Source organism: Ananas comosus, unplaced genomic scaffold (genome assembly GCF_001540865.1).
Source record: "Ananas comosus cultivar F153 unplaced genomic scaffold, ASM154086v1, whole genome shotgun sequence".
In the NCBI taxonomy this organism is placed as follows: Eukaryota; Viridiplantae; Streptophyta; class Magnoliopsida; order Poales; family Bromeliaceae; genus Ananas; species Ananas comosus.
Window position 1 is genome coordinate 16,603 of NW_017893455.1, and position 13,629 is coordinate 30,231.

Genomic DNA, 13,629 nt, shown 5'->3' on the forward strand with positions numbered 1-13,629 from the left:
GCCGTCCGTCCCAAGCCTGAAAGCAAGAGGAAGAGGAAAAGGAGAAGGGACAGACAAGGGCCAAAATTATTCAATTTCACACAACTCTACTGTTGAAAAAATTTACAGTTCTCTAAAACGAATGCCTAACTAAGGACAATATCTGCATTAAAATTAGGACTTTTTGTTAGGATAACTATGAAACTTAAACTTTGTAGGGATATATCTGCTATTCACCATGTTGACGGGGGGACCTGTATGAAATTAACCCTTTGCACAGTCAATACACTAATACATAAAGGGTCAATTGCATACAAGCTCCTCAAGTCCCTACAAATATAATGAATTGTAAATATATCCCTGTAAAGCTCAACTTTCATAAGTTATCCCTACAAAAGTTCTAATATTTTCATATATATCCCTGCCGTTAAAATCCGTTAGAAAAGTTTAGTTAACCATAGGTTAAATACTTTACCTGGGTTAATTTTTGACAATTTTACCCCTCTTATATTATACTGTTATAACTTTTGGAGGGACATATTTGTGATGGCAAAATTGAAAATATAAATAGTTTTCTAACGGTTCTCTAACGGTAACAAACCAGAAAGAAATATCTAAACATATTAGGACTTTTGCAGGGATAACTTATAAAAGTTAAACTTAACAGGGATATATTTGCAATTCACTATGTTTGTGGGGACCTGTATGCAATTAACCCAATAATAAAACAGGATCAGCAAATAGTACATACTACTCACTATTATTTCATAACTAATTCATTATCATAGTGAGAAGCGCATCAACGCATCGTGAATCATCTACCCCAACCAAAGGCATTGGATCCTCATCTTGATCATCTTGAGAAAATGGTTCCATCAGCATATTGAAGTACATGTCATTTTCTTGATGCCTCTTGATAAAGTTATAAATCACACAGCATGCTAGGGTGATGCGACACTGCACTTTGTAAGGAAAAGAAGTCGCTTGCCGAAAAACCTTGAAACGCCTCTTCAAAATGCCGAAGGCCTTTCCTACGACATTTCTCAATTGTGTATGCCTATGATTGTATACATTTTTTGGTAATCCTCGATGGCTACGCACCCGTGCATTTCCATCAAATTGGCTCAGGTGGTATCGCTTTCCCTCTGTAAGGCACAAAGAATCGATTAGTGTTTACATAGCATGAATCAACCAAATAGAATAACCAAAAGTAATGATAAATTAACAAATTAATAAGTATGTATAACTCAAAAAATTGGACAAAATAAAATCCATGACTAACCTTCAGGAATCGTGAACCCTCTACTTTCACAGCACCAACACAGTACCCACATATCTGCTGCAGAACCCTCCCACCTAGTACAAATAAATAATAATTAGTGGTCAAATGAGCACACAGCCATCATATTCTGCGATGTAAAGCCTTTGCGATACCGATATCGCGGTTGCTTACTCTTTCTTACAACTACTAGTATATGCGTTCCGTCAATAGCTCAATTGCATTGTGTAATTTCTTAAAAAATATAAATTATTATATAAAGTAATAAAATAGTAAATAACCATCATAGTTTACTATTAACATCACCTTAAAGGGGTGAAATATTGGGTTGTCCCTAATTTTTTGAGGCATTCCAATATTACTAGTAGGCATTTGGATGTACTTATGCCTATGTTCCATTATAACCTTGCAACACACTTGCAAGACCCCAGATAGTCCTATATATAAGATATAACAGGACTAAAACTCGTAACCTGGCTATAGCATTTTGGGCGGTGGCTGGGTTCAAGAGGTTAATTATGAGAGTTAAGCATGCTAGGATTGGAGTAGTCCTAGGATGGGTGACTCCCTGAAAAATTGAGGCGTCATAGTTGGTATCATAGCCAATTAACAATCGAAAGTGTGAGATGAGTCTCGACTGAGCTAGAATTATACAACGGAGAGAGAGAGGATCTGCCACGCCCCGTAACCGCCAATTTGGTCGGTTGGAGTACGCCGAATAGACGCCGAACGAACAGCACCTCCCCTGTCCGCCCAAGGCTCAACAACAACAAACATGTACATCAAGTTGCCCAGGTAACTTAAACAACATATATGAATCATTGCGAGTATGAACAAGCAAGAGCAAAAGAGAGAAAGCTATCTAGTACATTCATCATTCAACATTAACATCATTGGTTTATATTTCCATCTCCAAAACGCATACATGTTCATCTCATAACATATACAACTCTCCAAAAGCAACCTCACCAAATATATATCATCATCTCTCAAGTACATAGGGTGCTCTAATGTAAAAAGGAAAGCTGCTAACTACTAGGGCGCTATGCCCTTACCACGTTCCTCGCCCGGTGTGCTCGAGCTTGACCCTGCAACAAAGTAGGATGAGAACTAATAATAGTTCCCAGTAGGTTCGACCGTCGACTCCGTCGATCTTCCCACTAGGTCTAAGCAGGCATAAGTAGATAGATATATGGAAATAAACTGCTAACATAGTATGAATTCTACTATCATGCTACTATGCCTCAATCAATAGTAAATGAATAAAAATCTACATAGTAATGAAATCAACTATCATGCTACTATGCTCAATAAAGTATGTCATTCATATGTTCATCACCCAACCAACTTGGCTAACCCAAAGGTTTGCCCCAACTCACAGTGCAATCCCATAGGTGAGGAGACCCTCCCGCTCGCAAACCCGAGACCGTCCGCTAGGTAAGTACGTTAACCCATCGTGTGATGACTCCGGAGCTCACTACTTTGGTGGAGTATATATATATATATATATATATATATGGTAAACCAAGCTCATATTTATTCTTGATCGATAATGTCCCTATCCATGTTTATACCCTTATTCTTTTTATCGCAAACCTACTTTTAACCCAATAAAAGCCCCTATTCTTTTTATCACAAACTTATCTATTATACTTTATTCTTTTTATAATCTATCAAAATATATCTTTTACCTCCACAACCAGCCTTATCAATATTGGCTAATAATATCCATTAGCTCTTGATGACAAGAGCTCATTTTTTAATCGCAAAACCATATTTCCTCCCATATTCCCTGATAGAGATAGAGATAGGGGGTTGGTTTGTGACGCCCTATCATAGATTATATGGAAGTCTTTGAAGTTTTTATAGATTTATAGGGAACAACTGATTTTACATGAATAATTAAAAGTTTTAGGAAAGTTTACAGGAAGTTATGTGTACCCACAAAACCATTAAATTCTTATTTAAACTTTTAAAACTTATCATCAATCCTTATTTATTCGTTTTCATAAAAAGAATAATATCGAAAGCTCCTTAAAGAAAAAAAAAAGGCGGGTGACATAATTTCTTTTACAGGTTGGAGAAGAACGGTTCCTTACCCTGTACCAGTACACCTATTACTCATTTCTTATGTACAACCACTTACTAAAAAGAGGTACATTACATCGTTGACTAGGTACTATTGTAAAGAATTCTTCTCATCCTGGTTCAATTAGTCACAATTTTATTAGTTTGATACTTACTCATTTTGAAACTGTTGAAGTATATATCGAAGTTTTTGTAACACGTTCGTTATACCCAATTAATCGACCGTGTGGATATAGGTGTACTTTAGGAGAAATATAGGATTCTGATCCAACATGGTAAGGTGAAATTATGGTTAAACAGAACAATAAGATAGTTATAATAATCCGCAAACGAACTAATCTCATTGATAAAAGTTGTTCTAACAAATCTTTTCTTAACAATGCACTTCAAAAACCATCGAAGAGCCAACAATGCCTACGTTTTCAAAGTTACTTGCTTTTCATATAAGATTAATCAAAATGTTATGCTATTTTTTTTTTAATGTGAAAAATCTATAAACATGTCTTTTAAGACATCATTATACATATATTAAAACATATTCAGTTTGCTAGTTAAAAAAAAGAAATTAGCGATTGTTGAAAGAACTTGAAATTAAATCTTTTTATTAAGTTTAGTTTCATTACTTGTGAACTAAACTTATTTCAAACGTTGGATCGAATCTTTTCATTGTGAATTAGTGTTACATGTTATTATTGAAGAGTACACGTTGTGACTACTCTTACGTTGGATCAATCGGAGTTTAATCAAAAAAAATATTTGAATCTATATGTATCCAGTGTGTTTGGTTTCGTAACGTGTGTAGGGGTTAAATTAGAAAAGGGGGTTAAAGTTAGTGTTGTAAGATGATGGTAAAAAAAACAAAAAAAGAAAACTGTAAGGTGATAGTATTGTTAATTCCCATTTGAAGTTTAACGATAGGATACTAAATCGAATAAAAATGAAATAGTAGTACATTAAGTTTTCTAAAGTGAAATATAATATGTATTTTATCCTACCGTTTCATCTTCTATAAATTTTTGTAATATTCCACAGTTTCATTTTGAAAAAAATCGGTGTCTTACCGCTTCACTTTTACTCGATTTGGTCCGCCCCTGTTAAACTTCAAATGGGTACTAGTTTTATGAGATTATTCCTCTTTTTGAGAGATCTACGTACGTACATTCGAGAAAACATTCTCAATCTTCCGGTGAATATTATCGAATGGTTGGGGTAACTTCAGGGAAAGTTACTCTATTCTGAACTAACAGGAGATGGTGATACAAGGGACGTTATAAACGAGGAGTAGTGGGAACATTAATCCCAAAACACCCTGGTAGAGTATGTCGACCCAGAAATCGACATATACGTGAACCTTAGTTGATGTGTCGTTTCGAAACCATCACCATCGAGTAGGTGGATCGAAGATACTTACCTTTGTAATCCCTTAGAATACGGTTTAATTGCATGAATATGTACTACAATTTCCATAAGGAAACATCAAAAACATAGTCGAGTTAGAAAAATCCATTCTAGCATAGTCTAGGACAATTTCCACAGAACTTTAAACCGATAGCTGAAATTAAAATCTGGGGGCTAGAAGCAACTGTCAAAGCGTTACGTACGCCGTCTAAAAAAAACTTTTTTATTTAACACTTCGTTTTTATTTATAGATACCACTCATCGCTTCCCGAGCTTAGACTGGGTAATTCTTCTTAGGCAATTCTTTAGAAGAAGAGGAGAAAACCGGATTCGCGCTACTTCGCATGACATTAGGAGATTTTTAACATAAAAAATAAAAAAAAAATGTATCACTTCAAGAGAAGAGGAATTAAACGGGTATTAAAAAAAGACGTTTTATAAAAAGTACGTTTAAACACATGAGTAAAATAAAAGACAAACATCAAACAGATAAAGTGCAAGCAGTAAAAAGTAAAGACAAATACGCGAACAGCGTTGTACAGGTTGTAGTTGAAGCCAGTAGTACATGCCGATAACCATACTATAAATGGTGAAAGTCAGTTTAACGTATACATTGCTATTCTAGGTCAATAATCAAAAATGATGGTCTCTAGCTCGAATCAATAATCTATAGGTGCGTGTTAGAGAAATGATTGTTTACTTAAACCCTGATAACCCTGCAGTGCATGTGTTAGAAAAATTATTGTAAACCCTAATTACCTGGAAAGATCCTATTTAATGAACCGGATAGAGGTAGTGGTACTCCAAAGAATTGACGTATATATTTATTTCCATTTCAAGAAGGGGAAAGTGTTGAACAATGAACCTGGTGGTAACTCTCGAGTTAAGTACACTCAAGTTAGTTTTTCAACGGAGTACTTATCAATTCATAGGTTATTAACTCCCACCGTAAGAACCGGGTGAGGACGTGGTTGTCTCTGTGGTGTATTAACTAAAATTTTAAACTGTTAATGGTTCGTACCTGGTCCATCCCAAGTACCATTTTTACAATTTTCAATTTTGGAGAATCTTACGTGTCGAAGACTCCATGTAAGAGTTGAGGTTTTTCGTCGTTGCGCATGTAAACTATTTGTTTTCCAGATCTCAAAAACGACGTTACCTTTTGATTTTACTCAAAAGAGCATAGTTTTGAGCTTCAAAACCCTGTCTTTTTCCAATTTTGATGGGTCGTACTTTCAATTTTTGAGAATCCCCGGTAAACTAACCTACATTAAAAAAAAAAAAAAAAACTCTCTATTCATCGTGCAATGGGCGAAGCAAATAAAGTAAATCTTTATTTAAATCGACTTTTATACTTAGTTGATCCTAAGCTTGAACCCAGAGTTCATGGTTGGTAGTTTGGGAAACGGTGAACGAGATTCCTGCCAGTCAACTTTCATGTACGTAAAAGCGTTACGTAAACTAACCTACATTAATGTTTTTGTCATATCAACTTTCATGTACGTCAACATTTATGACGTCAGTTTTAATATAGATCAGACAAACTAAAATATGTTAACGTTGACGACGTCAATATAAAGAAAACAAACCATTAGACGTCAATTCTAAACATAAACATTTAAGACAGTTAAAAATCTATCTTTCCACTCTAATAGATAAGACTCGTATTGTATTAATATAAAATTAGTCAAAAGATTGCTTACAATTGATCTCCCTGTATAGACTTATATAATCCTGAAAACATCTTTATTGAATAATTTCAACTTGAAACGTCCCTACGATTGGGTTAAAATAATATATATATAATATTTTAATACATATTTAAATTATTTAAAATTTACGTTTGTATGATATTCAAACCAGTTTTGTTTTTAATTGCGTAATAATTTAATCGTTTGATCTTTTTTTACTTCACATACTTTTTTTTAATAACTTAGAATTGTGTGTAATAATTTGGATCTTGCAAAGTACTTATCTATAAGAATTTTTTTTTATAATTTTTTTTCATATTTTTTTAAAATAATTTAAGGTTTTTTATAATAATTTTAAGATTGTTTAAAGTACTTATCTATGAGAACCTTTTTTTTTTCAATTTTTTTATATGCTTTTTTTTTTAGTGTGAAATAAATAAAAAAATTAACCACTCGAGTGAGGTCGGATTGACGACATCAACCATGATGTTTAACCGATGTCATGGTTGATATCGTCAACTTAGATTGATGTAGTTTGATTTGTTTTTAAATTGTTTTTAAATTATCTACGTACATAAAGATCGACGTAATGTCAACCTGTACGTATGTTGGTTTGTCGGGGATTTTATACGTCAACGGTCATTCACCTCTTCGGTTAAATCTGCGGAGATACAATTGTGTTTTCCGGTTATATCTTAAGTATTACCGCTTTATATATTTATATGTTTCACACTCCCCGAACTCGGAAGTTCTTTTCCCGGTGGCTGGAGTTTGGACGGAGTAAGTACTTCGAAAGTTTAGAAACTTCTATTTATTTTATTTAAGGCGCGTCGTGAAGGCTAGGTTTTGTTCTGGTTTCGTTGTTTTCTTTAATGACAAACAGTCTCCGTAGTACGACTATGTTGCTAAATTCTTAGTATATTGTACAATTGACGCTCATAACGTTGTATATTAAACTATGTACGATGCGATTATAAACACGTACGAAACCGTTAAATTCACGGTAAATGTCAAACCATACAATAGGTGGTACTGAAGACACATGGATTTTATCAACATTGTGTTAATATTAGTCCGGGGGAGAATTTTTTGGTGTATAGGACTTCTCCCAGACGAGATCGCTTCGTGGGTAAAATGAACGATTGGACTCTTGTTCTTTATATTTATTTATTCTGTAATTGACCCGGTGGTTTTTCGGTTTGGTTGTTTCCTCTTTTTTTGGGTAATTATGCGTTTACAAAATGGGACAGCACTTAAGCGTGTGAGGTTAGTAATAACTCTCCATTTAATCTAAGTTATCCACTCCCGCGTGCTTCCCTGACCGAAGAGTCCTCTCCATCGGAACGTCCAAGTAATAGTAGTAGTGACAGCATTAGCGAAGGCACTAGACCAGGCTCTCGGGACTCATGGTACCGGTTCTTGTACCTGTTTCGGACTTTTAATTTCCAATTTCCTGGCCTAGTATTTGTAGTTCATAGATCTACCGTATCTTCATCCTCTTAGTTCATAGACGATTCGTCGCCTACGTCGATAGAAGATTTTCTATGAATGGACACGTCGGTGCTGTCTATTCGGATAGGTAAACGTGTAAAGTTTTAAGTTGGAGTGTTTTAAAAATTTAAGTAGCTTAAAGGGTGAACCTAGGAGACCTTTTAGGATATTACTTTCTCTTTTTTTCCCTCTTTTTGTCAAGTCTAGTATAGACCTCTCTCTCTCTCTCTCTCTCTCTCTTTAGTCTACGGTGCATATCTACTATGGAGAAGGGTCAAAGACAAGTCTTTTTATAGCCGTCATTAACGTCGGAGGTCATTGTGTTCGTTTTTGTGTTTCTGGTACATGATATCTTGTCAATTCCGTTTGTTTTCTTATTTCTCATATAGTGTTACTTTGTTATTAATTCTGCTCTTTTGTTCCTATAGTAATGTTTTTCACTTATATGATCTTGGTAATGAACAACTTCACTGAATTCTTCTAGTTTTTACCCATTACTTTAAATCAAAGGACCGGAGTTTTAATAATAGAAGTTATACGTCCTATAACGTTAGTTGGATAAGTCCTGCCATGGTGGACACAATACTTATATCAAATACGAGTACATTGTTTGAATTTTCGACATTTGCTTCGAGAGGAAGTATAGAGTGCAATTCATTTTCATGAAGCTAAAGTAGTAGTAGAATTTTGAAAGATCAAATGTCATCAACCTGAAAAGTTCAATCGGTAACGGATGTCGTCCTATTCGACCGTGTTTTGGAAAATAGTAGAGACCTTCGTGGGTAGCGTAGAAGTCATGGGCAGTCTAAGGTTATTTCGCCTTTTATTTAAATTGTTTTCGGATGATTTAAACTATAGAAATCTCTCCTATGTGTTCTTTCCGTTACCGGTAAACGTCAGAGCCGTCGCTACACGGGGCTTGTTCAATCGTTCGTGTTCTTCTGTGGATCTGGCTCTTTACACATTTACTTGGACGTAGTTTTTCAATTGACAGAGTCCTTGTAGAGGTAATTTGTTTGTATCAAAAAGGTCGTGTCACTTTTTGTTAGAGTTCATGTTTACATTTTTGTCAACAAGAAACTTTATTCGTAGCTTCAACTGTTGTAGACCCTTGTTAGATGTTGTTTCAAGAAGAGTATCTATCCTAACATAGGGGCTAGATTAAGAACTCAGGGTATTATTAGGAGTTTTTCATTATTTTGTTGATTTTATGATCATTTATAACCACTAGTTTCGTTATTTTATTTGCGATTTGACTTCGGTCTCTAAACAGAAAATTCGCTCAAAGAATATGCTGGGAAAAAAAAAAACATGAAAGATTTGTTTGTAGTGTCGTAGTCAAAGGTTTAAGGTTCAGCAGCATTTGGGATCTTATTGAACACTTATTCTCTAGGTATCTTGGCATTGCCTCTTTAATCTCGTTTATTGATACTTTTTTTACCCCTTTTAATCTTTTTCCCCCCTCTAGCTTCGCTTGGTGCCTCCTCTCCTTAGCTTTGGGGGCGGAGGGGGCTAGACGAACTTGGTTCGGGATTCGTAGGTCTCGCGCATCTCCTAGTAGGGGTAGGGGCAGTTGGGCTAGTGGCTCAAGTGGTCGAAGTCGTCGCTAACGTTCGTTGAGGAGTCGTAGGAGCGGTACCTAAGGAGGCTCGCCTCGCTCGCGCTGCTTGGGATCTAGTGTCTTGGCCTAGCTCCCTCTGCTCTAGCTTCTCCTCTCCTCCACCCTCCCTAGCCTAGCTTTACGCCTCCCCCTCCAAAACCTTATTAGCGCATGAACCCTAAGGGACGCTTACCCCTGCTATTCTCAGTATCTCTCCTCTCCAAAAGCTCTCCTTTTCCTACCCCATAGACTACCCCATACAAATACTAAAGATACTGCTCTCAAACCGAGTAAGGTGAAAGCTACCACACTATTGTACCAATTCAACTCATAGCGCATGGGGTCTTTGATGGTGTTATTCACGGGTTATTTATTTCTCTATCGAATATTAAAAAAATATATAACGACCAAACCAATGATCGTTATAATACTTCAAAATAAATCAAGTGGTTAAAATTAAGATCAAATTAGCATAATTAATCATTTTAGAAAATAAAAAGAATAATCTTATTTTTACTATTAACTAAATCAATATAAGACTTTTTATCGTATCATCCCTGTAATATTAAATAAAAATAACGTTTTAATATAATATTATGTTTATAGTGTAATAAAAATCTTATGTCGTAATATCAATTTAATCGTTTTGTTTTATTTATGATTTAATCTTTTTTTTTTTGAGGGAACATTTATAGATGAAAAATTAAAAAGTAGAGGTTGAGAGTTTTTAGATTTAAGACGAAAGAATTTTAAAGTCTTTATAAAAGTCTTCCAATGCCGCAATTACCTCTCTTGTTTTACTGGTTTAATAGGAAGAAAGAATATATTTTTTTTTTTTAAAAAATTATATTAAAACATTAACACTTCTTATAAAAACCATATGTAATATTTTTTACCTATCTACTTTGTAACTGCTTATTGCCGATTTACGTTGTTAAATTTTATAACTCCCCTATTTTTTATATCTAATTTCTTATAAATATTTTTTTTAAGACATTAAATCGGTTTTTATTTTATTTTAAGTTGATGAAAACGTAGTTTAATATTAGGTTACTGAATTTATATTAAAACCAATTACTACATTAAATAAACTTTTTTTTTTTTACAATAGGCGGCAACCACTGACCCCTTCAACGAACCATTCGCATCGGCTCGTTCAACTCATTAATGCCACATCAGTTTTTTGCCCACCATCTACTTCTTTTACCCATCTCTCCTTCTGAAACCTAGGACGCCACCGACCAGTCTATTTTTAAAACCTGAAAAGAGCTGGGGACGTAAGCAAGACAACAACAGAAACCACCGACTAGGCTTTAAATTTAACTTTAAATTTGAACCCTCAAATCTAAATTAAGCTCAAACCTAAAGCCCCAATAGAGGAAGTTTAACCTTTACTGACCTTTGAAACAATATACGTCGGATGCACCAAATAAGTTTCGCTAGAGATTTTATGTCAGCTAAGTTGCTAACCTTATATAGACCCGTGCAAGCACTATCTATCTGCACTAATTTTATAAAAATTTAATACAATACATATATATATATATATTATATTGCCCCCAAAATCAAATTAAAATTAAATCAAAAAAGCACTGACGAGGTAAAGGCTTCTATTTTTTAACTTTTATAAGATGAAAAAACGTATAGTACTTACTCTTCCTTAGTGTTCTTTTTTAACAACCGAAATTATAAATCTTTTAGTTTTTAATACAGTTTCTATGTTAAAATTATAATTTAAATCTAAAAGAACCCAAATATCAACTTCATTTAAAGAAGATAAACAACAATCAATAAATAAGTTGAGAGATATTACTTATTTTCTCACCTAAAAAAGAAGAGGAAAATCACCTCCAAAGAAAGTAAAAACCATTTAGAAATAGCCTACCTTGTTTTACAATCTTTATTAGCGTCCTTGCTTAAAACTAGTAATTAATAAGTTAAAAATTTTTTTTGTAACCTCGCTTCAAAAAAAAAAAAAAATAGGTTGCCAAACGTTCACGTGACAGCGTAAGTTTATAATTTTCCTAAACGCGTTAATTTCAACTCTCGATGACAACCACATGATATATACCAAGGAATAAAATATATATTATTAATTTTATTATAAATACAACAACCAGTGTACACTTACTCTGTTCTTCGTTCCGGGATCATAACGGATACCGATACCTATTCCATAAATAAAAATATTACTCTATTATAATACAATTTTATTTTATCCTCAATCATTTAAATTTTATTCTATAAGTAAAACAGTAGGAGATTTTTGACGTTCGGCACAAATAACTACATATGCTTCATAAACACCTTCTAGGTCCTTTTGGTTAATCCGTTTTCTACTTCGTATTATCATATCATCGTATTAAAATATATATATATATATATATATATCCGGTACCGATGATATAATAATACTCATAACCTCGGGAGCATGAGTATTCAACAAAAGTTACTACCTCGAAAGCTTAGCTGCTAGGTGAGGCAATTTATACTAGATCTCATAAACTTTGAAGATCTTTTATTTAAAGCATTTAAAAGCTTTAGTATTATTTCAGGTAGTTCACCCGTATTTTACTTGCCAGTTTTAGCTTGCTGCAGGATTTTTTCCTACTAGCCTAGGAAGTTAAGTTCTAGCCTCAATAACTAGAAATAGATATATCACTTATGTTAAAAGATAGTTTTTAAGTTGTTTAAAGCTAAGAAAATGTGGCAATTTGATCGTTCATAGGGTATGGCCGGCAATTTTTAACAGTTTAAACACTGGAGAACTAGCATTCCATTTACTACAGCTTTTAAATATTTTAAACTAAAGATCTTCAAAATTTACGACATTTATTGCAAATTGTCACACCTAGCAGCTAAGCCTTCGAGATAGTAACTTTTGTTGACATATATATCTTAATACGATGATATGATAATACGATATATATATCTTAATACGATGATATCATAAGTTACCTGTTTTTAAACCATCGTGGTCTCTCTTTAGCTAAGAATATATATATCGTATTATCACACCCAATATCATAAGTTAGGTTACCATTTGTTACTTTTCACAACTAGGTTTCCGATTTTTTGACCATCGTTGTTACTTTAAAACGATGATTATCATCGGGTCAGGTTGAGTATATATATATATATATATATATATATATATATATATATATATATATATTTTGATCCGATGATACGATAATTATCGTGGTTTAGTGACCACGATGGTTTAAAAACAGGTAACCTAATTCTCTACACGCCAATCCTACTACACCCGAAGGATCCTAACTCACCCACCAATCAACTTATCATACTAGATTGCCTACTTTTAACACTCTGGGGTCTATCAGGATATATACTCTATATTATCCCGATTTGAGAATTGGGCCGAATTCGTAAAACCCACCACCGTTCTGGGTTCTCCAATTCTCTCAATTCGCACGATCCTGCCCTCATCAGGATCCTACCCACTGGGGGACCCTTCAACCCCGCAGTGTCTACCATAGTCTCGGTTAATGGTCGGCCTTCACACTCTACTCAGAGCCGACTCGGTCCCAGACCTACTGCCCGATCGCTCTACTCAGAGTGTAGCGGACCATGAACACTCAGACTCGGACTGCACCTGCAGTCCCGAATTTCCTCCCCTCTAACACTCTGGGGTCTATCAGGATATATACTCTATATTATCCCGATTTGAGAATTGGGCCGAATTCGTAAAACCCACCACCGTTCTGGGTTCTCCAATTCTCTCAATTCGCACGATCCTGCCCTCATCAGGATCCTACCCACTGGGGGACCCTTCAACCCCGCAGTGTCTTGAACTATGTACATTACTGTATTACTCACCGTACATTTGATATATACTACTGTATCTGCTCACCGTACGCTTAAATCACATCATCTTTGTGAATAATGTACTACTTGTATCCCTATCTACTAAAAGAGCTTAACACTTATACAACGTACACTTGAATCACATCAACACTGTGAATTTGTACTTGTCATCTTATCTACCAAAAAGCTCATGAACAATCGGGATCAACCATCCCATAAGAATCAACCTCTCCTAACCTAGTATGAGTATATCAGACAAAAGCGAACCGCACCAG

General features: G+C 34.6%; 1 protein-coding gene across 1 annotated transcript in view; it reads right to left on the reverse strand.

The window, feature by feature from the left end:
* Positions 1-742: 742 nt before the first annotated feature.
* The window catches only part of LOC109706095, a 16,660-nt gene continuing 3,773 nt past the window's right edge, over positions 743-13,629 (reverse strand). The window contains exons 2-3 of the mRNA XM_020226901.1: positions 1,262-1,335; positions 743-1,124 (exon numbers count right to left, since the gene is read on the reverse strand). Of these exons, the coding sequence (XP_020082490.1) occupies positions 751-1,124; positions 1,262-1,335 (448 nt within the window). The 3' untranslated portion in view covers positions 743-750. The remainder of the gene's footprint in view (positions 1,125-1,261; positions 1,336-13,629) is intronic.